At 53.4% G+C, this 24,563-nt stretch overlaps 1 protein-coding gene across 1 annotated transcript in view; it reads right to left on the minus strand.

Annotated features, from left to right (window-relative positions):
- The window catches only part of LOC140719889 (uncharacterized), a 134,800-nt gene that overhangs the window by 21,295 nt on the left and 88,942 nt on the right, over nucleotides 1–24,563 (minus strand). The window contains exons 11-13 of the mRNA XM_073034815.1: nucleotides 12,807–12,893; nucleotides 6,141–6,422; nucleotides 400–589 (exon numbers count right to left, since the gene is read on the minus strand). Of these exons, the coding sequence (XP_072890916.1) occupies nucleotides 400–589; nucleotides 6,141–6,422; nucleotides 12,807–12,893 (559 nt within the window). The remainder of the gene's footprint in view (nucleotides 1–399; nucleotides 590–6,140; nucleotides 6,423–12,806; nucleotides 12,894–24,563) is intronic.

Consider the following 24,563-nt stretch of genomic DNA (forward strand, 5'->3'; position numbering starts at 1 on the left):
TTGAATAAGCCTCTTTTGCAACTGCAGCTCACTGACTGCGTGTCGTTATTGTAGCGCTGCGTGTAGCACACCGCTGCATTTGGTGACCCCGACAAATATCGTTTGGGCCGAAAACGAACGACGCTGCAACTGTTCATGCGGTTTCGTTAAAACTGCCAAGCTTCTGGACGCTGCGACCTCACCGATGGTTCCAGCAAGCAGAGTCCCAATGCCACATTCGGCAGATAACCTCTCATGCCACACGTTACTACTACGTGGTGAGCTCCCTCGACCAGGAAACAGCCGCCCAGGGTGAGGAGTTCATACAGTCGCCCCCAGCGGACGGCAAATACACAGAATTCAAAGCCCTGCTCAGAAGGACTTTCGGACTCTCACGGCGCGATCGAGCTGCCAGCTTACTGCACCTGGATGGTTTGATGACAAGGCGCCTTCGGCTTTGATGAACGAGATGCTCTCCCTGGCTGGAGGACACAAGCTCTGCCTGATGATTGAGCAGGCATTCCTGGAGCAGCTGCCCGAGGACATACGCCGGCTGCTGTCCGACACGAATTTCAGCGAACCCCGGAGGGTGGCAGCCCGGGCGGACGTGCTGTGGAAAGCCAAGAAGGAGAGTGGGGCGTCCGTCGCACATATCACCAGACCACGCTCCCAGCAGCAAACCAGACCAGGCCCGGCCGCAGAGCCCGCTAACCCCAGAGGCAGGGGTGAGGAGGCCAACGAACAATGGTGCTTCTACCACCAGCGGTGCGGCGCAGAAGCCCGCTTCTGTTGCCCGCCCTGCAAGTTCCCGCGAAACGCCAGGGCCAGCTGCCGCTGATGGCTACGGCGGCTGGCCATCGGGATAGACTACTGTATGTCTAGGACAAGTGGTCGGGACGCCGCTTTTTGGTCGACACCGGGGCCGAGATGGGCGTCTTACCTCCGACGAGTTACGACACTCGCAACAGGGCGCCGGGTCCCAACCTGCGGGACGCGAACGGCAGCACTGTAAGGACCTACGGCACCCGTACGGTGTGGCTACAGTTCGGCTGCAGCCTGTTCACTTGGGACTTCACACTGGCCGCCGTAGCCCAACCACTCCTGGGCGTGGACTTTTTACGGGTTCATAGCCGACTGGTCAACCTGCAAGGGAAGAGATTGGTCCACGCCGAGACCTTTCAAACGTTCTCCCTGGGTGAAGCCCAGTTGCCGACCCCACGCCTAGACTCCATCACGCTGTCCGACAACGACTTCACCAGTATCCTGGCGGATTTCCCATAGGTTCTGGAACCGCAGTTCACGGCAGCCATGCCCAGACACGGTGTACAGCACCACATCCCGAGCCAAGGACCACCCCTCCACGCCCGTGCTCGAAGGCTTCCCCCGGACAAGCTCCGACTGGCGAAGGAGGAGTTCAAGAGGATGGAGGAATTGGGGATCATCCGGCGGTCCGACAGCCCATGGGCCTCCCCCCTGCAGATGGTGCCCAAAGCGACAGGGGGCTGGAGACCGTGCGGCGACTACCGCAGGCTGAACGAGGCTACAACACCGGACCGCTACCCTGTGCCGCTAATACAGGATTTTGCAGCAAACCTGCACGGCACACGGATCTTCTCCAAGCTGGACCCCGTCCGGGGATACCATCAAATCCCGATGCATCCGGACGACGTCCCCAAAACGGCACTCATCACCCCGTTCGGCCTTTTCGAGTTCCTCCGCATGCCGTTCGGCCTAACGAATGCCGCACAGAAGTTTCAGCGGTTAATGGACGCGGTGGGACGCGACCTGGACTTCGCTTTCATCTATTTGGCCGACATCCTCATAGCCAGCAGCAGTCATCAGGAGCATCTGTCCCACCTCCATCAACTCTACACCCCACTGAGTGAATACGGCCTGACAATCAACCCGGCCAAATGCCAGTTCGGGCTCGGCACCATCGACTTCCTGGGCCACAGGATTACCAAAGATGGGGCAACCCCTCTGCCCGCTAAGGTAGACGCGGTCCGCCATTTCCCCCGACCCACCACAATCAAAGGCCTTCAGGAATTCGTGGGTATGGTAAATTTCAACCACCGCTTCCTCCCTTCAGCTGCCCGAATCATGCGCCCCCTGTTCGCCCTGATGTCAGGTAAGGGCAAGGACATTACCTGGGACGAGGAATCCGCCGCCGCTTTCATTAAAACCAAAGAAGCCTTAGCAAACGCCGCGAAGCTAGTGCACCCCAGAACGGACGTCCCTACCGCCCTCACAGTGGACGCATCTAACACGGCAGTCGGTGGGGTGCTGGAACAACTCATCGAGGGTCGCTGGCAACCCCTGGCGTTTTTCAGCAAACACCTGCGACCACCCGAGCTCAAATGCAGTGCTTTCGACCGGGAAGTGTTGGTGCTATACCTGGCAATCCGGCATTTCAGGTACTTCTTAGAAGGTGGGCCCTTCACCGCGTTCACGGACCACAAACCGCTTACCTTTGCGTTCACGAAAGCATCCGACCCCTGGTCGTCCCGCCAGCAGCGACATCTGTCCTACATCTCCGAATACACGACGGATGTCCGGCATAAGGACAATGTCGTGGCGGATGCGCTCTCTCGCCCTAACATTCACGCCCTTTCCCAAGGGGTAGACTTTGAGGCGCTGGCAGAAGCGCAGCAGGCAGATGAGGAGATCCCGAGTTACAGGACTGCAGTCTCCGGTTTGCAGCTCCAGGACCTCCCCGTAGGCCCAGGTGAGAGGACCCTACTCTGTGACGTCACCACCGGCCAGCCCCGCCCCGTCGTCCCGGCACCCTGGCGGCGGCGCGTTTTCGACTCCATTCATAACTTGGCGCACCCCTCCATCCGCACTACAGGCCGGATGGTCTCCAGCAGATTCGTGTGACACGGACTCCGCAAGCAGGTCCGTGACTGGGCCAGAACGTGCCTGCACTGCCAGACGGCCAAGGTGCAGCGACACACCAAGGCCCCGCCGCAGCAGTTCCACCCCACCCACCGGCGTTTCGACCACATTCATGTGGATATCGTCGGCCCCCTGCCAGTGTCGCGCGGAGCGCGGCACCTCCTGACTATCGTGGACCGGTTCACCAGATGGCCAGAGGCGATCCCGCTCACCGACACCACCTCCGAATCTTGCGCCCGGGCACTGCTCGCCAACTGGGTGTCCCGCTTTGGTGTACCGGCCCACATTACCTCCGACAGAGGCGCCCAGTTCACCTCCAGCCTGTGGTCAGCGATGGCCAGCCTGTTGGGGACTCAGCTGCACCACACCACTGCCTACCACCCACAGTCGAACGGACTAGTGGAGTGTTTCCACCGTCACCTAAAGTCGGCTCTCATGGCCCGCCTGCGAAGAGCTAACTGGGCGGACGAGCTTCCCTGGGTCCTACTCGGCATCCGCACGGCGCCAAAAGACGATCTGCGCGCTTCGTCGGCCGAGTTGGTGTACGGCGCAGCCCTGGTCGTTCCCGGGGAGTTCATACCAGTCCCAAGGGGGCGAGAGGAAGAACCCGCGGCAGTCCTGGGCAGACTACGCGAGAGGCTCGGTAACCTGGCCCCCATACCCACTTCGCAGCATGGGCAGAACCCGACCTGCGTACCCAAAGACCTGCAAAACTGTAAGTTTGTGTTTGTACGCCGGGGCGGGCATCGGCCGCCGCTGCAACGGCCCTACGAGGGGCCGTTTACGGTGATCAGGAACAACGGGTCCACGTTCGTGCTGGACGTTGGGGGGAGAGAGGAGGTTTTCACGGTGGACCGACTCAAACCGGCCCATGTGGACTTGACGCAACCGGTCGAGTTTCCGGCACCGCGGCGCAGAGGCCGACCTCTCAAACAGGGCCCGGCCCAGACTGTGGACATTGGGGGGTGTATCGCCGGTTCTGGGGGGGGGGGGGGTTATGTGGCGACCCAATTACTAGCACACTCGAACCGGCTGACAATTAGCCAGAGTGCAGGCACAAAGGAGAAAGCCTGAGGGGGTTTCAGTACGTCACAGTAGAGGCATCCTGTGGGTGAACGTGTCTTTAAAGCAAGACTGTGAAGTTGGAATAAACTTTATCTCTGACTGCAGTTTACCGACTCCGTGTCGTTATTTTAGCGCTGCGTGTAGCACACCGCTACAATTAGATATTATCTCGCGGGCCAAAGATAATCCCACCGCGGGCCGAATTTGGCCCGCGGGCCTTGGGTTTGACATATATGCCTTACAGGATAACACGTCTCCGCAGCTATGGAGGGGGTGCAGAGGAGATTTACCAGGATGTTGCCTGGTTTGGAGAACAAGTCATGTGAAGCAAGGTTAGCAGAGCTGGGACTTTTCTATTTGGAGCTTTGAAGAATGAGAGGGGACTTGATGGAGGTCTACAAGTTTATGAGAGGCATAGATAGGATGGATAGCCAGTACCCGTTTCCCAGGGAGGCACAAAATTAAGGGAGGGAAGTTTAGGGGAGACATCGGGGGTAAACTCTTTACACAGAGGGCTGGGAGTGCCTGGAATGACTTGCCAGGGATGGTGATAGAGGCTAAAACATTAGGGGTGTTTAAGAACGTCTTGGACAGGCACATGGATGAAAGGAAAATGGAGGGTTATGGGGTAGTGTGGGTTTAGTACTTTTTTTAAGGATTATATGGGTCAGCACAACATGGAGGGCTGAAGGGCCTGTACTGTTCTATGGTGTGTCAGTGGGAACATAATGGGACACGGGACTGTGGGGTAAGCGATTAATTTGGGGACTGACATAAGCCTGAGGGAGAGTGTGGGTCAGTGGGTGTATTCCGGAGGCTGACACAGGGCTGTGTTGGGGAAGTGGGAGATGTTGGGGTCTGCTCCAGGTCAGTGGTGAGGGAGGGTGTCAGTGACTTTGGGGACTGACACAGGGCGGTGTTGGGGAAGTGGGAGATGTTGGGGTCTGCTACAGGTCAGTGGTGAGGGAGGGTGTCAGTGACTTTGGGGACTGACACAGGGCTGTGTTGGGGAAGTGGGAGATGTTGGGGTCTGCTACAGGTCAGTGGTGAGGGAGGGTGTCAGTGACTTTGGGGACTGACACAGGGCTGTGTTGGGGAAGTGGGAGATGTTGGGGTCTGCTACAGGTCAGTGATGAGGGAGGGTGTCAGTGACTTTGGGGACTGACACAGGGCTGTGTTGGGGAAGTGGGAGATGTTGGGGTCTGCTACAGGTCAGTGGTGAGGGAGGGTGTCAGTGACTTTGGGGACTGACACAGGGCTGTGTTGGGGAAGTGGGAGATGTTGGGGTCTGCTACAGGTCAGTGGTGAGGGAGGGTGTCAGTGACTTTGGGGACTGACACAGGGCTGTGTTGGGGAAGTGGGAGCTGTTGGGCTCTGCTACAGGTCAGTGGTGAGGGAGGGTGTCAGTGACTTTGGGGACTGACACAGGGCTGTGTTGGGGAAGTGGGAGATGTTGGGCTCTGCTACAGGTCAGTGGTGAGGGATGGTGTCAGTGACTTTGGGGACTGACACAGGGCTGTGTTGGGGAAGTGGGAGATGTTGGGGTCTGGTCCAGGTCAGTGGTGAGGGAGGGTGTCAGTGACTTTGGGGACTGACACAGGGCTGTGTTGGGGAAGTGGGAGATGTTGGGGTCTGCTACAGGTCAGTGGTGAGGGAGGGTGTCAGTGACTTTGGGGACCGTGGGTCCGACTCCAATCACATGACAACACCCTCGTTCGCCCCATCTCTCTCTCCGACTCTCACTAACCCATCCTCTCTGCCCCTCGTCCCTAACCTCCCTCCTTCTATCGCTCTCACTCGCCATCTTGCTTTCTCTTTACCCTCGTTGCTCTGAACTCTCTCTCTTTCTCATCCTCCTCCCCTCCGCTGTTACATCCTCATTTTCCTTCCTCTTGCTACCTTGCCTCCCTTTCCCCCAATTCTTCCCCCTTCCGATCATTCTCTCACTTCCCATTCTCTACTCCCTCTCGACCCCGCTCTCCCTTTTATCCAACCCCTCTCGCTCTCCCGCTCCCCTCTTCAGCTGCTTTCACCTCAATCACGTGCGCTGTTGCTCTCGATACCCCAGTCCTGGGGGAAATAAAGCGCACGCATTCGCCTGATCTGTGCCCCCCTCGTGCTTTCATACGTCTCTGAAAAGTCACCCGGGGGAAATAAAGCGCACGCCTTCGCCTGATCTGTGACCCCGCGTGCTTTCATACGTCTCTGAAAAGTCACAGAACAGATCCTCAACATTCCCGAGCTCTCTCCGTATCCCAGTCCCCCGAGTCCTGGCAAGTTCCTCGCAAATCTTCCCCCGGACTCCTCCCAGCTCGGGGGCATCTTTCCCCCAGCAGGGCGACCAGAACCGAACACCAGACTCCCCGTGCGGCCTCACCGACGTCTTGTACAACTGGGACGTGACCCCCCGACTCCCGTACTCAGTGTCCCGACTGACGGAGGCCGGCGTGTCGAATGTCCCGTCCCCCTGTGTCGCATCTCCTCTGCCGGATTCACGGTCCGATTTACCATCGGTGATTTACACGACCTGAGATATGTTCTTTTTTGGTAAAGCAAAAAGGATGTAAAGTTAATGGACGGAGGGGTATATAAAGAGAAGGGAGGGGGAAAGGAGTGGAAGAAGGGGACTAGAGAAGGAGTGAAATACAAAGGGGTATGTATCACTCATGCTGAGCCTTGTTGTCCTGGGGAATTGTGTCCCATCGTCACCCCCCCAACACACCCACTGCTCTGCTCATCGCCGGGGATTCAGACCCTCTGTGCGGGGGAAACCACGACCCCGGGGACAAACACCCGACACCCATCGAAGCAAGCACCCTCCGAGTGAAATGAACAACTCCTCACAGTCTCTTTCTTCCCTAATATCTCTCCCCCTCCCTCTTTCTCCCTCCATCCTTCTCTCTCCCTCCCACCCGCTCCATCCCTCCTTCTCTCCCCCTCCCTCCGAGTGAAATGAACAATTCCTCAGTCTTTCTCTCTCTTCCCGAATCTCTCCCTCCCTCCCTCCTTCTCTCTCTCACTCCCCTTCCTCCGAGTGAAATGAACAACTCAGTCTCTCTCTCTCTCTTCCCTAATATCTCTCCCCCTCCCTCTCTCTCCCTCCCTCCCTCTGCATCCCTCCTTCTCTGTCTCCCCCGTCCCTCCGAGTGAAATGAACAACTCCTCACTCTGTCTTCCCTAATATCTCTCCCCTCCCTCCTTCTCTCTCTCCCCCCTCCATGAAATGAACAACTCCTCACTCTCTCTTCCCTAATATCTCTCCCCTCCCTCCCTCCTTCTCTCTCTCTCCCCCCCCCACTCCCACATCCCTCCTTGAAGTGAACAACTGCTCAGTCTCTCTCTCTCTTCCCTATCTCTCCCCCTCCCTCCTTCTCTCTCTCCCTCTCTATATCTCTTGTCTTTACATCCCCCTTTCCTATTTTAAAGGATGTAAAGTTAATGTAAATTACATATATATATATATAATAAATATGGCAGAAATGTCGAGGGTGCTCTGACGCATCCAAACACCTGATAGCGGAGGGGAAGAAGGTGTTGCTGAATCGTCGAGTTTTCAGGCTCCTCTCCCTTCCCCGATGGCGGCAGTGAGCCGGGAGCCTGTCCCGGTGCTGAGGGAGTCACGGTGATGAGGATCTCCATCATCCAGTTCCAGAGGGAGGTTCGCTGGCCCAGGATCAAGAGCCTGTGGATCAGAACGGAGGGGAGGATAATGCTGAACGCCGAGCTGGTCTCAGTCAACAGCAGCCTGGCGACGGTGTTATAATACCCAGGGGCCAGGGGAGAGCGAGTGAGATCGTATCCGCGGTAGTCCTGCCGTCGAGTTTCCCCAAATCACAGCGGGCCCACGTCCTCGCTGGAGAAGGGGTCGACTCTGGGTATGACTAGCCTCTCAACCAGATCCCCACACTTGATTCCCAATCGTTCCCAATTCCTCTCAGTCACCAGCACCTGGTTTCCATTAGCAACCAGAGGATAAGACTCCGACAGCTCCGGTCAGCCCTTGCCGGATTGTTGGTCGACTCTCAGAGAGAGAGGAACCTTGCTCCAAGTCACGACACCAACTGGGTGGCAGTGTGAAATGTATGGAAGTTGTTATGAGAATGCAGGGTGACTTGGACAGGTTGGGTGAGTGGGCAAATGTATGGCAGATGCAGTTTAATGTGGGTAAATGTGAGGTTATCCGCTTTGGTGGCAAGAACAGGAAGGCAGATTACTATGTAAATGGAGTCAAGTTAGGAAAAGGGGAAGTACAGCGAGATCTAGGTGTTCTTGTACATCAGTCAATGAAAGCAAGCATGCAGGTACAGCAGGCAGTGAAGAAAGCTAATGGCATGCTGGCCTTTATAACAAGAGCAATTCAGTATAGGAGTAAAGAGGTCCTTCTGCAGCTGTACAGGGCCCTGGTGAGACCCCACCTGGAGTATTGTGTGCAGTTTTGGTCTCCCGATTAAAGGAAGGACATTCTTGCTATTGAGGGAGTGCAGCGTAGGTTCACGAGGTTAATTCCCGGGATGGCGGGACTGTCATATGTCGAAAGATTGGAGCGACTGGGCTTGTATACACTGGAATTTAGAAGGATGAGAGGGGATCTGATTGAGACATATAAGATTATTAAGGGATTGAACACGCTGGAGGCAGGAAGCATGTTCCCGCTGATGGGTGAGTCCAGAACCAGAGGCCACAGTTTAAGAATAAGGTGTAGGCCATTTAGAACGGAGATGCGGAAAAACTTTTTCACCCTGAGAGTGGTGGATATGTGGAATGCTCTGCCCCAGAAGGCAGTGGAGGCCAAGTCTCTGGATGCATTCAAGAGAGAGTTAGATAGAGCTCTTATAGATAGCGGGGTCAAGGGATATGGGGAGAGGGCGGGAACGGGGTACTGATTGTGTATGATCAGCCATGATCACAGTGAATGGTGGTACTGGCTAGAAGGGCCGAATGGCCTTTTCCTGCACCTACTGTCTATTGTCAAAGCAGTTAATCCCAGTAGCTGAGTGTCACTGGGCGATTGTTGTCGAGGCAGCTCTCCCTACTCTTCTCCGGCACTGGTGTGATTGTCGCCTTTTGAAGTGGGGGGGGGGGGGGAATTCAGACTGCAGCGGAGAGACACGTCCTCGGATACTCCAACCTCCGCTGCTGTTCTCCTCACATCAGTCGACACATCCCTCACCTGCACGCCTCTCCGTCTCCTTCGACCCCTTCAACATCTACCACAATCCCCTTCTCCGTCATCGCCTCCCTCCCCGTGACCTACCACAGCCATGCAGCCCCCTCGTCTCTGTCACACCCCCTCTCTCCCCAAACGCCTCCCTCTCTGTGTTGACAGGGATTTGTGGAGAGAATGGGGGAGAGTTGAATTCCGGACTTAGACTCCCCCCTTCAAACGCATGTCAATCTCTCAGTTCTGAGGCTATACTGAATGGTCAGAGAGGGAGATTCGCTGTTTCATAATACCTCACTGTGTAATCGGACCGTGTGGAGGGAGATTCACTCTGTGTCTGACCCCAGGTGTAAGTGTGATGGGACAGTGTGTAGGGAGCTGCACTCTGTGTCTGTCCCCGGGAGTGTGTGATGGGATGGTGTGGAGGGAGATTCACTCTGTATCTGACCCCGGGAGTGTGTGATGGGACGGTGTGAACGGGGATTCACTCTGTGTCTGACCCCGGGAGTGTGTGATGGGATGGTGTGGAGGGAGATTCACTCTCTGTCTGACCCCGGGAGTGTGTGATGGGATCGTGTGGAGGGAGATTCACTCTGTGTCTGACCCCGGGAGTGTGTGATGGGACAGTGCGGAGGGAGATTCATTCTGTGTCTGACCCCGGGAGTGTGTGATGGGACGGTGTGGACGGGGATTCACTCTGTGTCTGACCCCGGGAGTGTGTGATGGGACGGTGTGGAGGGAGATTCACTCTGTGTCTGACCCCGGGAGTGTGTGATGGGATGGTGTGGAGGGAGATTCACTCTGTGTCTGGCCCCGGGACTGTGTGATGGGACGGTGTGGAGGGAGATTCACTCTGTATCTGACCCCAGGAGTGTTTGATGGGGCGGTGTGGAGGGAGATTTACTCTATGTGTGACCCCGGGAGTGTGTGATGGGACGGTGTGGAGGGAGATTCACTCTGTGTCTGACCCCTGGAGTGTGTGATGGGACGGTGTGGAGGGAGATTCATTCTGTGTCTGACACCGGGAGTGTGTGATGGGACGGTGTGGAGGGAGATTCACTCTGTGTCTGACCCCGGGAGTGTGTGATGGGACGGTGTGGAGGGAGATTCGCTCTGTGTCTGACGCCGGGAGTGTGTGATGGGACGGTGCGGAGGGAGATTCACTCTGTGTCTGACCCCGGGAGTGTGTGATGGGACGGTGCGGAGGGAGATTCACTCTGTGTCTGACCCCGGGAGTGTGTGATGGGATGGTGTGGATGGAGCTTCACTCTGTGTCTGATCCCGGGAGTGTGTGATGGGACGGTGTGGAGGGAGATTCACTCTGTGTCTGACCCCGGGAGTATGTGATGGGACGGTGCGGAGGCAGATTCACTCTGTGTCTGACCCCGGGAGTGTGTGATGGGACGGTGTGGAGGGAGATTCACTCTGTGTCTGACCCCGGGAGTGTGTGATGGGACGGTGCGGAGGGAGATTCACTCTGTGTCTGACCCCGGGAGTGTGTGATGGGACGGTGCGGAGGGAGATTCACTCTGTGTCTGACCCCGGGAGTGTGTGATGGGACAGTGCGGAGGGAGCTTCACTCTGTGTTTCACGCCGGTATTCCATCCTCCATCCGTCTCGTACTCGGGACCTCAGTGACTCACGTCTGATATTCGAGACGATATTAACTGTCTGCGGGGTACAGGAGGGGGACGGTTAGCCAGGAAGGGGGTTAATTTGAGACGAGATCCTGGGCACCCAGACTCTGCCAGTCCGACCTCCCTCAGCCTGGAGCTGAGACGCTACTGTGTCAGTGTGAGGAGCTCCGACCCACTGTTACAGTGCACAGGGTGCGGGGGGCAGCGGAAACCTCAAACAAACTCAAGTCCGACACCAAGGCAGGAAGTTATAGCGGTTTATTGATTTCATCATGATAAATGATAATTAAACAGTATGTGAGCTGCTGACTAGCGGGAATAAATACACTGTTGTAGCGATGTACTATGTACAGAGTTAGAGACAACGACACGCAGTCGGTGAGTCTGTTCCAGACTCGTTTATTCAAACTTCGCGGCGCTGGTATTTAATCCCTGGGTATTTGTGAGCCGATGCGCCTGCGCATTTAATCCCGAGCGCCCGCCCTCTCCGAGCGGAAATGACGTCAGAGGTGCTCACCGCGCTGGCTATTTGTGAGTCCATGCGCCTGCGCAGAAAGTGCGTCGCCACACTGTTCCCGACTCACTCACAATTAACTGACCGGTAACAACGGGTGACCGGTAGATTAATCAGTCCCGTCTCTCACCGTCACTCTGCATCCAGTCACACTTCAGGGCCGTGTCCGGGATCGAGGGATTTGTCAATTTAACACCATTGTATCGGCCAGACAGCCGAATGCACCGTCCTCGGCAACGGGAGCAAAAGGATTCTCTCCCGGGACACCGGTGTCCCAGACTGAGCCCCGGCCCCCCCGGGCTCCTCCTGTCCGGGTAATTCCCCGGGGTGTCACGCGGGAGAGTCTCGATCCCGCACATCCGGCGGAAGTGGCGCCGCCGGACAACGGGCGGAAATGCGTCACCGCGGGAGCGCTTCCGATATCACCGAGCTCGAGACTGGAGCCAGTTCCGTTAAAACCGTTGGGAATCAGCCCCGGCGCGCGGCCGTTAAAGGTAAGGGCGGGAGTTAAAGGGGAGGGGGAGTTAAAGGGGAGGGGGGAGATAAAGGGGAGGGGGAGTTAGAGGGGGAGTTAAAGGGGAGGGGGAATTAAAGGGGAGGGGGGATTTAAAGGGGAGGGCGGGGAATCGGCTCCATCCCGCGGGCGGGGATGTTCACACTGTCCACTCTCAGTCCGGGTCTGACTTCCTGCAGAGATCTCAGTTCCTTCTTCCCGGTCTCACTGAACCGATTCCCCGTCAGCCTGAAACAGAATGGAGAATGAAGATGGAATAAACAGATTACACAACAGTGTCAGTAACAGGGGACTGGGGTTAATGTTTCAACAACACTCACAGACAAATATCACCAGAAAACCCGCGGATCCGCTGACATTTTATCACATTGAACATTAACACAAACACTCACTGGATCCACATCAGACTCGGGAGGGTCAGTATGAGGCGGCGGAGAGCGGGGACAGATCCGTCTGTCAGAGAGTTGAATGTCAGGTCCAGCTCCGTCAGTGATGGGTTTGTACTGAGACCGGAGACGAGATCCTCGGCCCCAGAATCTGTGAGACCGACTCTCTCCAGCCTGGAGATGAGAGAGAGTGAGGGTGAAGGACACAGAGAGACAGGAGACGGTACAAATCCCCAGTGTTTATCAGTAACACAATTACTGATCACATTAATGTTCAGTGTCAGACACCCAGTGACTGTAAACACAATCTCCCACAGTCTGGTACTTACACCAGTGTCTGTATTTTACACTCCGGGTTCCTCAGAGCCGCAGACACCAGTTTCACTCCTGAATCTCCTAGTTTATTCTCACTCAGGTTCAGCTCCGTCAGTGATCGATTTGTACTGAGAGCGGAGACGAAATCCTCGGCACCAGAATCTGTGAGACCGACATTGTACAGCCTGGAGATGAGAGAGAGTGAGGGTGAAGGACACAGAGAGACAGGAGACGGTACAAATCCCCAGTGTTTATCAGTAACACTATTACTGATCACATTAATGTTCAGTGTCAGACACCCAGTGACTGTAAACACAATCTGCCACAGTCCGGTACTTACCGCAGTTTCTGTATTTTACACTCCGGGTTCCTCAGAGCCACAGACACCAGTTTCACTCCTGAATCTCCCAGGTCATTCTTCCCGAGTCTAAACACAAATAGACAAATTGATGAACAAAGTGATACAAACCGTGGGTCTGAAGGTAATTCTCTCAAGCGGATATTTCAGGAAACATTAAACCCTTCCGTAAATCACTGATCGGAGTTCCCATCACTGTCAATGTCCCTCACTGCCCAGCTCCAGGGTATTCACCCAATGTCAGTCATTTAGTCTGTTGCTGTGACCCTGTGAACTCCACATTTTCTGTCTCGTTCTCCGTTGCCTAGAAAAGTGTTACTGACCACAGAGTGTCAGAAGGGGCAGGGATGGGGGTGATATAGCCCCACAGTGAGGAAGCTTTGTGAATCGGGAAATGTCGATGGGAAATGGAGGAAGAGACCCCACCTGAGGGAACGGATGGAAAGACACAAGAGGAAAGGGATGGGGAAACGAGATCCCACAGGAGGAAGTGGGATGGGGAAAAGAGATACCACAGTTATGGGGGGATGGGGAAGGAGAGATCCCACCAGGGGACGGGGAAGAGAGATCCCACAGGAGAAAGGGGGATGGGGATGAGAGATCCCACAGGAGGAAGAGGATGGGAAAGAGATATCCCAGAGGAGGAAGTGGATGGGGAAGACAGTAGGAAGCTGAATCAGGAAAAGAGATCCCACAGGAGAAAGGAGATTGGGAAAAGAGATCTACAGGAAGAAAGGGATGGGGAAGAGATATCACACAGGAGGGAGGGGATGAGGAAATGAGATCCGGCAGGAAGAAGTGGGATGGGGAAGGAGAGATCCCACAGGAGGAAGGTGGATGGGGAAGGGAGATCTCACAGGAAGAAGGGGATGGGGAAGAGGTCCCATAGGAGGAAGGAGGTGGGGAAGAGAGATCCAACAGGAGGACAGGGATGGGGAAGAGATCCCACAGGGTGAAAGAGATTGGGAAAAAAAGATCCCACAGTCGGAAACGGAATCAGCAGGAGAGATCCCACAGGAGAAGGGGAAGGCAATGAGAGATCCCCCAGGAGAAAGGGGGATGGGGAAGAAATTTCCAGCAGGAGGAAGTGGATGGGGAAGAGTGATCCCACAGTAGGAAGCAGAATCAGGAAGAGAGATCCAACAGGTGGTAGGGGGATGGGGAAGAGAGATCCCACTGGAGGAAGGGGGCTGGGGAAGAGAGATGCCACTGGAGGAAGGGGGATGGGGAAGAGAGATCCCACAGGAGGAAGGGGGGTGGGGAAGAGAGATCCCACAGGAGGAAGGGGGATGGGTAAGTGAGATCCCACAGGAGGAAGAGGGATGGGGTAGAGAGATCCCACAGGTGGAAAGGTGATGGGGAAGAGAGATCCCACAGTAGGAAGGGGGATGTGGAAGAGAGATCCCACAGGTGGAAATGGATGGGGGAAAAGAGATCCCTCCGGAGGAAAGGGGGATAGGGAAGAGAGATCCCACAGGAGGAAAGGGGGATAGGGAAGAGAGATCCCACAGGATGAAGGATGATGGGGAAGAGAGAACCCACAGGATGAGGGATGATGGGGAAGAGAGATGCCACAGGAGGAAGGGGGATGGGGAAGAGAGATCCCACAGGTGGAAAGGGGTTGGGGAAGAGAGATCCCACAGGAAGAAGGAGATGGGGAAGAGAGATCCCACAGGAGGAAGGGTGTTGGGGAAGAGAGATCCCTCAAGAGGAGGGGGATGTGGAAGAGAGATCTGACAGGCAGAAGGGGGATGGGGAAAAAGAGATCCCTCAGGAGGAAGGGGGCTGGGGAAGAGAGATCCCACATGAGGAAGGGCGATGGGGTAGAGAGATCCCACAAGAAGAGGTGGATGGGGAAGAGAGATCCCACAGGAGGAAGGGGATGGGGAAGAGAGATCCGACAGGAGGAAGGAGAATGGGGAAAAAACATCCTACAGGAGGGAGGGGGATAGGAAAAAGATCCTACGGGAGGACGGGCAATGGAACGGAGAGACCCCACAGGGGGAAGTCAGATGGGGCAGGGAGATCCCACAGAGGAAGGGGGTTGGGAAACAGAGATCCCACAGGGGGAAGGGGATGTGGAAGAGAGATCCCACAGGGGGAAGGGGATGTGGAAGAGAGATCCCACAGGAGGAAGGCGGATGGGGAAGAGATATCCCACAGGAGGTAGGACGTTGGGGAACAGTGATCTCTCTGGAGGAAGGGGATGGGGAAGAAATTTCCAGCAGGAGGAATTGGATGGGGAAGAGAGATCCCACAATAGGAAGCAGAATCAGGAAGAGAGATCCAACAGGAGGTAGGGTGATGGGAAAAGGAGATCCCTCCGGAGGAAAGGGGATAGGGAAGAGAGATCCCACAGGATGATGGGGAAGAGAGATGCCACAGGAGGAAGGGGGATGGGGAAAAAGAGATCCCTCAGGAGGAAGGGGGTTGGGGAAGAGAGATCCCACATGAGGAAGGGCGATGGGGTAGAGAGATCCCACAAGAAGAGGTGGATGGGGAAGAGAGATCCCACAGGAGGAAGGGGATGGGGAAGAGAGATCCCACAGGAGGAAGGGGATGGGGAAGAGAGATCCCACAGGAGGAAGGAGAATGGGGAAGAAACATCCTACAGGAGGGAGGGGGATAGGAAAGAGATCCTACGGGAGGAAGGGCAATGGGACGGAGAGACCCCACAGGGGGAAGTCGGATGGGGCAGGGAGATCCCACAGGAGGAAGGGGATGTGGAAGAGAGATCCCACAGGAGGAAGGCGGATGGGGAAGAGATATCCCACAGGAGGAAGGACGTTGGGGAACAGTGATCTCTCTGGAGGAAGGGGGATGGGGAAGAGAGATCCCCCAGGAGAAAGGGGATGGGGAAGAAATTTCCGGCAGGAGGAATTGGATGGGGAAGAGAGATCCCACAATAGGAAGCAGAATCAGGAAGAGAGATCCAACAGGAGGTAGGGTGATGGGAAAAAGAGATACCACAGGAGGAAGGGGGATGGGGAAGAGAGATCCCACAGGAGGTAGGGGGATGGGAAAGAGAGATCCCACAAAAGGAGCGGGATGGGGAAGAGATATCCCACAGGAGGAAGGGGATGAGGAAGAGAGATCCCATAGAAGGAGGGGGGATGGGGAACAGAGATCCCTCAGGAGGAAGGGGATGGGGAAGAGAGATCCGACAGGAGGAAGGGAATGGGAAGGTGAGATCCCACAGGAGGAAATGGATGGGGAAAAAGAGATCCCACAGGAGGAAGGGGGATGGGTAATTTCAACATACAGGTGAACTGGGAGAAAGTTTGGTGCTGGACCCCAGGATAGGGAGTTTGTAGAGTGCCTACAGGATGCATTCTTGGAACAGCTTGTACGAGAGCCGACCAGGGACAAGGCTATTCTGGATTTAGTCTTGTGTAATGAACAGGGTTTGATAAGCGATCTTGAAGTAAAGGAGCCATTAGGAGGTAGTGACCATAACATGGTATGTTTTTATCTACAGTTTGAGAAGGATAAGGGCAGCTCGGAGGTGTCAGTGTTGCAGATGAACAGGGGAAACTACGGAGCCATGAGGGATGAGCTGGCCAAAGTTGACTGGACGGATAGCCTAGCAGAAAAGACAGTGGAACAGCAACTGCAGGTATTCTTGGGAATAATGCACAAGGTGCAAAATCAGTTCATCCCCTGAGAAGGAAGGATTCAAAGGGGGGAAAGGGGCCACAGTGGTTGACAAAGGAAGTCAGAGATTGCAGAACATTAAAAAAAAGGAAGTATGACAGAGCTAAGCTGAGTGGGAGGACAGATGATTGGGAAGTTTTTAAGGAACAATAGAACTTAACTAAAAAGGCAATATGGGGAGAATAAAATGAGGTACGAACGCAAGCTAGCCAGGAATATAAAGGAAGATAGCAAAAGCTTTTTTCGGTATGTGAAGAGAAAGAATATAGTTAAGAACAATGTTGGGCCCTTGAAGAATGAATTGGGTGAAATTTATATGGGAAACAGAGAAATGGCAGAAAAATTTAATGAGTACTTTAGATCTGTTTTCTCTAAGGAAGACACAAGCAATCTCCCAGATGTATGGATGGGCCAAGGAAATAGGGTAACAGAGGAAATGAAACAGATTGACATTAGGAAGGAAACGGTGATGAGTAGACTGATGGGACTGAAGGCTGAGAAATCCCCAAGTCCAGATGGTCTGCATCCTAGGGTACTAAAGGAGGTGGCCCTGGAAATTGCGGATGCATTGGTAATCATTTTCCAATGTTCCTTAGATTCAGGATCAGTTCCTGAGGATTGGAGAATGGCTAATGTTATCCCACTTTTTAAGAAAGGAGGGAGGGAGTAAACAGAGAACTAATGACCTGTCATCCTGACATCAGTGGTGGGGAAGATGCTAGAGTCCATTATTAAGGATGAAATAGTGGCATATCTAGATAGCAGTGATAGGATTGGGCCGAGCCAGCATGGATTTACCAAGGGTAAATCATGCTTGACTGATCTGTTGGAGTTTTTCGAGGATGTAACCAGGAAGTTAGACGGGTGAGATCCAGTGGATGTAGTGTACCTCGATTTTCAGAAGGCATTTGATAAGGTCCCACATAGGAGATTGGTGGGTAAAATCAGAGCTCAGGGCATCGGGGGGAAGACATTGACATGGATAGAAAACTGGTTGGCAGATAGAAAGCAAAGGGTAGCGGTGAATGGGTGTTTCTCGGAATGGCAGGTGGTGACTAGTGGGGTGCCATAGGGCTCGGAATTGGGACCACAGCTGTTTACGATTTACATCAACGATTTAGATGAAGGCATTGAGAATAACATCAGCAAATTTGCTGATGATACTAAGCTGGGTGGCAGTGTGACATGTGATGAGGATGTTAGGAGAATTCAGGGTGAATTGGATAGGCTGGGTGAGTGGGCAGATACTTGGCAGATGACGTTTAATGTGAATAAGTGTGAGGTTATCCACTTTGGGAGTAAGCACAGGAAGGCAGATTATTATCTGAACGGTGTAGAGTTAGGTAAGGGAGAAATACAGAGAGATCTAGGAGTCCTTGTTCATCAGTCACTGAAGGTGAATGAGTAAGTGCAGCAGGCAGTGAAGAAGGCTAATGGAATGTTGGCCTTTATTACAAAGGGAATTGAGTACAAGAGCAAGGAAAACCTCTTGCATTTGTACAGATCCCTGGTGAGACCACACCAGGAGTATTGTGTACAGTTTTGGTCTCCAGGGTTATGGAAGGACATCCTAGCTGTAGAGGAAGTGCAGCCGAGATTCACGAGGTTAATTCCTGGGACATCTGGACTGTCTTACACAGAGAGGTTAGAGAGACTGGGCTTCTACACACTGGAATTAAGGAGACTAAGAAGGGATCTGATTGAAACATAGAAGATTATTAAGGGATTGGACAAGATAGAGGCAGGAAATATGTTCCAGATGCTGGGAGAGTCCAGTACCAGAGGGCATGGTTTGAGAATAAGGGGTAGGTCATTTTGGACAGAGTTAAGGAAAAATTTCTCCCAGAGAGTTGTGGGTGTCTGGAATGTACTGCCTCAGAAGGAAGTGGAGGCCAATTCTCTTGATGCTTTCAAGAAGGAGCTATATAGGTATCTTATGGATAGGGGAATCAAGGGATATGGGGACAAGGCAGGAACCGGGTATTGATAGTAGATGATCAGCCATGATCTCAAAATGGAGGTGCAGGCTCGAAGGGCCGAATGGTCTAATTCTGCACCTATTGTCTATTGTCCCACAGGAGGATGGGGGATGTGTAAGAGAGATCCCACAGGAGGACGGGGGATGGGGAGGAAATTTCCGGCAGGAGGAAGTGGATGGGGAAGAGTGATCCCACAGTAGGAAGCAGAATCAGGAAGAGAGATCCAACAGGTGGTAGGGGGATGGGAAAGAGAGATCCCACAGGAGGAAGGGAATCCAGAAGAGAATTCCCACAGAAGGAAGGGAGATGGGGAAGAGAGATCCCACAAGAGGAAGGAGAATGGGAAAGAGAGTTCCCACTGGAGGTAGGGGGATGGGAAAGAGAGATGCCACAGGAGGAAGGGGATCTGGAAGAGAATTCCCACAGAAGGAAGGGAGATGGGGAAGAGAGATCCCACAAGAGGAAGGAGAATGGGAAAGAGAGATCCCACTGGAGGTAGGGGGATGGAGGAGAGAAATCCCACAGGATGAAGGGGGCTGGGGAAGAGAGATCCCACAGGAGGAAGGGGGATGTGGAAGAGAGATCCCACAGGAGGATGGGGAATTGGGAAGAAATTTCCGGCAGGAGGTATTGGATGCGGAAGAGAGATCCCACAATAGGAAGCAGAATCAGGAAGAGAGATCCAACAGGAGGTAGGGGGATGGGAAAGAGAGATACCACAGGAGGAAGGGGATTGGGAAGAGAGATCCCACAGGAGGAAGGGAGATGGGGAAGAGAGATCCCACAGTAGGAAGGGGGATGTGGAAGAGAGATCCCACAGGTGGAAATGGATGGGGGAAAAGAGATCCCTCCGGAGGAAAGGGGGATAGGGAAGAGAGATCCCACAGGAGGAAAGGGGGATAGGGAAGAGAGATCCCACAGGATGAAGGATGATGGGGAAGAGAGAACCCACAGGATGAGGGATGATGGGGAAGAGAGATGCCACAGGAGGAAGGGGGATGGGGAAGAGAGATCCCACAGGTGGAAAGGGGTTGGGGAAGAGAGATCCCACAGGAAGAAGGAGATGGGGAAGAGAGATCCCACAGGAGGAAGGGTGTTGGGGAAGAGAGATCCCTCAAGAGGAGGGGGATGTGGAAGAGAGATCTGACAGGCAGAAGGGGGATGGGGAAAAAGAGATCCCTCAGGAGGAAGGGGGCTGGGGAAGAGAGATCCCACATGAGGAAGGGCGATGGGGTAGAGAGATCCCACAAGAAGAGGTGGATGGGGAAGAGAGATCCCACAGGAGGAAGGGGATGGGGAAGAGAGATCCGACAGGAGGAAGGAGAATGGGGAAAAAACATCCTACAGGAGGGAGGGGGATAGGAAAAAGATCCTACGGGAGGACGGGCAATGGAACGGAGAGACCCCACAGGGGGAAGTCAGATGGGGCAGGGAGATCCCACAGAGGAAGGGGGTTGGGAAACAGAGATCCCACAGGGGGAAGGGGATGTGGAAGAGAGATCCCACAGGGGGAAGGGGATGTGGAAGAGAGATCCCACAGGAGGAAGGCGGATGGGGAAGAGATATCCCACAGGAGGTAGGACGTTGGGGAACAGTGATCTCTCTGGAGGAAGGGGATGGGGAAGAAATTTCCAGCAGGAGGAATTGGATGGGGAAGAGAGATCCCACAATAGGAAGCAGAATCAGGAAGAGAGATCCAACAGGAGGTAGGGTGATGGGAAAAGGAGATCCCTCCGGAGGAAAGGGGATAGGGAAGAGAGATCCCACAGGATGATGGGGAAGAGAGATGCCACAGGAGGAAGGGGGATGGGGAAAAAGAGATCCCTCAGGAGGAAGGGGGTTGGGGAAGAGAGATCCCACATGAGGAAGGGCGATGGGGTAGAGAGATCCCACAAGAAGAGGTGGATGGGGAAGAGAGATCCCACAGGAGGAAGGGGATGGGGAAGAGAGATCCCACAGGAGGAAGGGGATGGGGAAGAGAGATCCCACAGGAGGACGGGGGATGGGGAGGAAATTTCCGGCAGGAGGAAGTGGATGGGGAAGAGTGATCCCACAGTAGGAAGCAGAATCAGGAAGAGAGATCCAACAGGTGGTAGGGGGATGGGAAAGAGAGATCCCACAGGAGGAAGGGAATCCAGAAGAGAATTCCCACAGAAGGAAGGGAGATGGGGAAGAGAGATCCCACAAGAGGAAGGAGAATGGGAAAGAGAGTTCCCACTGGAGGTAGGGGGATGGGAAAGAGAGATGCCACAGGAGGAAGGGGATCTGGAAGAGAATTCCCACAGAAGGAAGGGAGATGGGGAAGAGAGATCCCACAAGAGGAAGGAGAATGGGAAAGAGAGATCCCACTGGAGGTAGGGGGATGGAGGAGAGAAATCCCACAGGATGAAGGGGGCTGGGGAAGAGAGATCCCACAGGAGGAAGGGGGATGTGGAAGAGAGATCCCACAGGAGGATGGGGAATTGGGAAGAAATTTCCGGCAGGAGGTATTGGATGCGGAAGAGAGATCCCACAATAGGAAGCAGAATCAGGAAGAGAGATCCAACAGGAGGTAGGGGGATGGGAAAGAGAGATACCACAGGAGGAAGGGGATTGGGAAGAGAGATCCCACAGGAGGAAGGGAGATGGGGAAGAGAGATCCCACAGTAGGAAGGGGGATGTGGAAGAGAGATCCCACAGGTGGAAATGGATGGGGGAAAAGAGATCCCTCCGGAGGAAAGGGGGATAGGGAAGAGAGATCCCACAGGAGGAAAGGGGGATAGGGAAGAGAGATCCCACAGGATGAAGGATGATGGGGAAGAGAGAACCCACAGGATGAGGGATGATGGGGAAGAGAGATGCCACAGGAGGAAGGGGGATGGGGAAGAGAGATCCCACAGGTGGAAAGGGGTTGGGGAAGAGAGATCCCACAGGAAGAAGGAGATGGGGAAGAGAGATCCCACAGGAGGAAGGGTGTTGGGGAAGAGAGATCCCTCAAGAGGAGGGGGATGTGGAAGAGAGATCTGACAGGCAGAAGGGGGATGGGGAAAAAGAGATCCCTCAGGAGGAAGGGGGCTGGGGAAGAGAGATCCCACATGAGGAAGGGCGATGGGGTAGAGAGATCCCACAGTAGGAAGGGGGATGGGGAATTTCAACATGCAGGTGAACTGGGAAAAACAGTTTGGTGCTGGACCTCAGGAAAGGGAGTTTGTAGAGTGCCTACGGGATGCATTCTTGGAACAGCTTGTACGAGAGCCGACCAGGGACAAGGCTATTCTGGATTTAATCTTGTGTATTGAACAGGATTTGATAAGCGATCTTGAAGTAAAGGAGCCATTAGGTGGTAGTGACCATAACATGATATGTTTTTATCTACAGTTTGAGAAGGATAAGGGCAGCTCGGAGGTGTCAGTGTTGCAGTTGAACAGGGGAAACTACGGAGCCATGAGGGAGGAGCTGGCCAAAGTTGACTGGACGGATATCCTAGCAGAAAAGACAGTGGAACAGCAATGGCAGGTATTCTTGGGAATAATGCATAAGGTGCAAAATCAGTTCATTCCCAGAGAAGGAAGGATTCAAAGGGGGGAAGGGGGCCACAGTGGTTGACAAAGGAAGTCAGAGACTGCATAGCATTAAAAAAAAGGAAGTATGACAGAGATAAGGTGAGTGGGAGGACAGATGATTGGGAAGTTTTTAAAGAACAACAGAACTTAACTTAAAAGGCAATATGGGGAGAATAAAATGAGGTACGAACGCAAGCTAGCCAGGAATATAAAGGAAGATAGCAAAAGCTTTTTACGTACGTGAAGAGGAAGAAGATAGTTAAGAACAATGTTGGGCCCTTGAAGAATGAATTAGGTGAAATTGTTATGGGAAACAGAGAAATGGCAGAGGAATTTAATGAGTACTTTAGATCTGTCTTCACTAGGGAAGACACAAGCAATCTCCCAGATGTATGGATGGGCCAAGGACATAGGGTAACAGAGAAAATGAAACAGATTGACATTAGGAAGGAAACGGTGATGAGTAGACTGATGGGACTGAAGGCTGACAAATCCCCAGGTCCAGATGGTCTGCATCCTAGGGTACTAAAGGAAGTGGCCCTGGAAATTGCAGATGCATTGGTAATCATTTTCCAATGTTCCTTAGATTCAGTATCAGTTCCTGAGGATTGGAGAATGGCTAATGTTATCCCATTTTTTAAGAAAGGAGGGAGGGAGAAAACAGAGAACTATCGACCTGTCATCCTGACATCAGTGGTGGGGAAGATGCTAGAGTCCATTATTAAGGATGAAATAGTGGCATATCTAGATAGCAGTGATAGGATTGGGCCGAGCCAGCATGGATTTACCAAGGGTAAATCATGCTTGACTGATCTGTTGGAGTTTTTCGAGGATGTAACCAGGAAGTTAGACGGGTGAGATCCAGTGGATGTAGTGTACCTCGATTTTCAGAAGGCATTTAATAGATAGATAGATAGATAGATAGATACTTTATTCATCCCCATGGGGAAATTCAACTTTTTTTCCTATGTCCCATACACTTGTTGTAGCAAAACTAATTACATACAATACTTAACTCAGTAAAAAATATCACCACATAGGAGATTGGTGGGTAAAATCAAAGCTCAAGGCATCGGGGGGAAGACTTTGACATGGATAGAAAACTGGTTGGCAGATAGAAAGCAAAGGGTAGTGGTGAATGGGTGTTTCTCGGAATGGCAGGTGGTGACTAGTGGGGTGCGACAGGGCTCGGTATTGGGACCACAACTGTTTACAATTTACATCAACGATTTAGATGAAGGCAATGAGAATAACATCAGCAAATTTGCTGATGATACTAAGTTTGGTGGCAGTGTGACATGTGATGAGGATGTTAGGAGAATTCAAGGTGACTTGGATAGGCTGGGTGAGTGGGCAGATACTTGGCAGATGACGTTTAATGTGAATAAGTGTGAGGTTATCCACTTTGGGAGTAAGAACAGGAAGGCAGATTATTATCTGAACGGTGTAGAGTTAGGTAAGGGAGAAATACAAAGAGATCTAGGACTCCTTGTTCATCAGTCACTGAAGGTGAATGAGGAAGTGCAGCAGGCAGTGAAGAAGGCTAATGGAATGTTCGCCTTTATTACAAAGGGAATTGAGTACAAGAGGAAGGAAATCCTCTTGCATTTGTACAGAGCCCTGGTAAGACCACACCTGGAGTATTGTGTACAGATTTGGTCTCCAGGGTTAAGGAAGGACATCCTGGCTGTAGAGGAAGTGCAGCGTAGATTCACGAGGTTGATTCCTGGGATGTCTGGACTGTCTGCCGCAGAGAGGTTAGAGAGACTGGGCTTGTACACACTGGAATTAAGGAGATTGAGAGGGGATCTGATTGAAACATATAAGATTATTAAGGGATTGGACAAGATAGAGGCAGGAAATATGTTCCAGATGCTGGGAGAGTCCAGTACCAGAGGGCATGGTTTGAGAATAAGGGGTAGGTCATTTAGGACAGAGTTAAGGAAAAACTTCTCCCAGAGAGTTGTGGGGTTCTGGAATGCACTGCCTCGGAAGTAGTGGAGGCCAATTCTCTGGATGCTTTCAAGAAGGAGCTAGATAGGTATCTTATGGATAGGGGAATCAAGAGATATGGGGACAATGCAGGAACCGGGTATTGATAGGAGATGATCAGCCATGATCTCAAAATGGCGGTGCAGGCTCGAAGGGCCGAATGGTCTACTTCTGCACCTATTGTCTATTGTCCATTGTCCCACAGGAGGAAGGGGGCTGGGGAAGAGAGATCCCACAGGAGGATGGGGGATGTGGAAGAGAGATCCCACAGGAGGAAGCAGAATCAGGAAGAGAGATCCAACAGGTGGTAGGGGGATGGGAAAGAGAGATACCACAGAGGAAGGGGATTCGGAAGAGAATTCCCACAGAAGGAAGGGATATGGGGAAGAGAGATCCCACAGGAGGAAGGGGGATGGGGAAGAGAGATCCCACAGGAGGAAGGGGGATGGGGAAGAGAGATCCTACAGGAGGAAGGGGATGGGAAAGAGAGATCCCACAGGAGGAAGGGGGATGGGGAAGAGAGATCCTACAGGAGGAAGGGGGATGGGGAAGAGAGATCCTACAGGAAGAAG

This window comes from Hemitrygon akajei, unplaced genomic scaffold (genome assembly GCF_048418815.1).
Source record: "Hemitrygon akajei unplaced genomic scaffold, sHemAka1.3 Scf000033, whole genome shotgun sequence".
NCBI classification, from domain to species: domain Eukaryota; kingdom Metazoa; phylum Chordata; class Chondrichthyes; order Myliobatiformes; family Dasyatidae; genus Hemitrygon; species Hemitrygon akajei.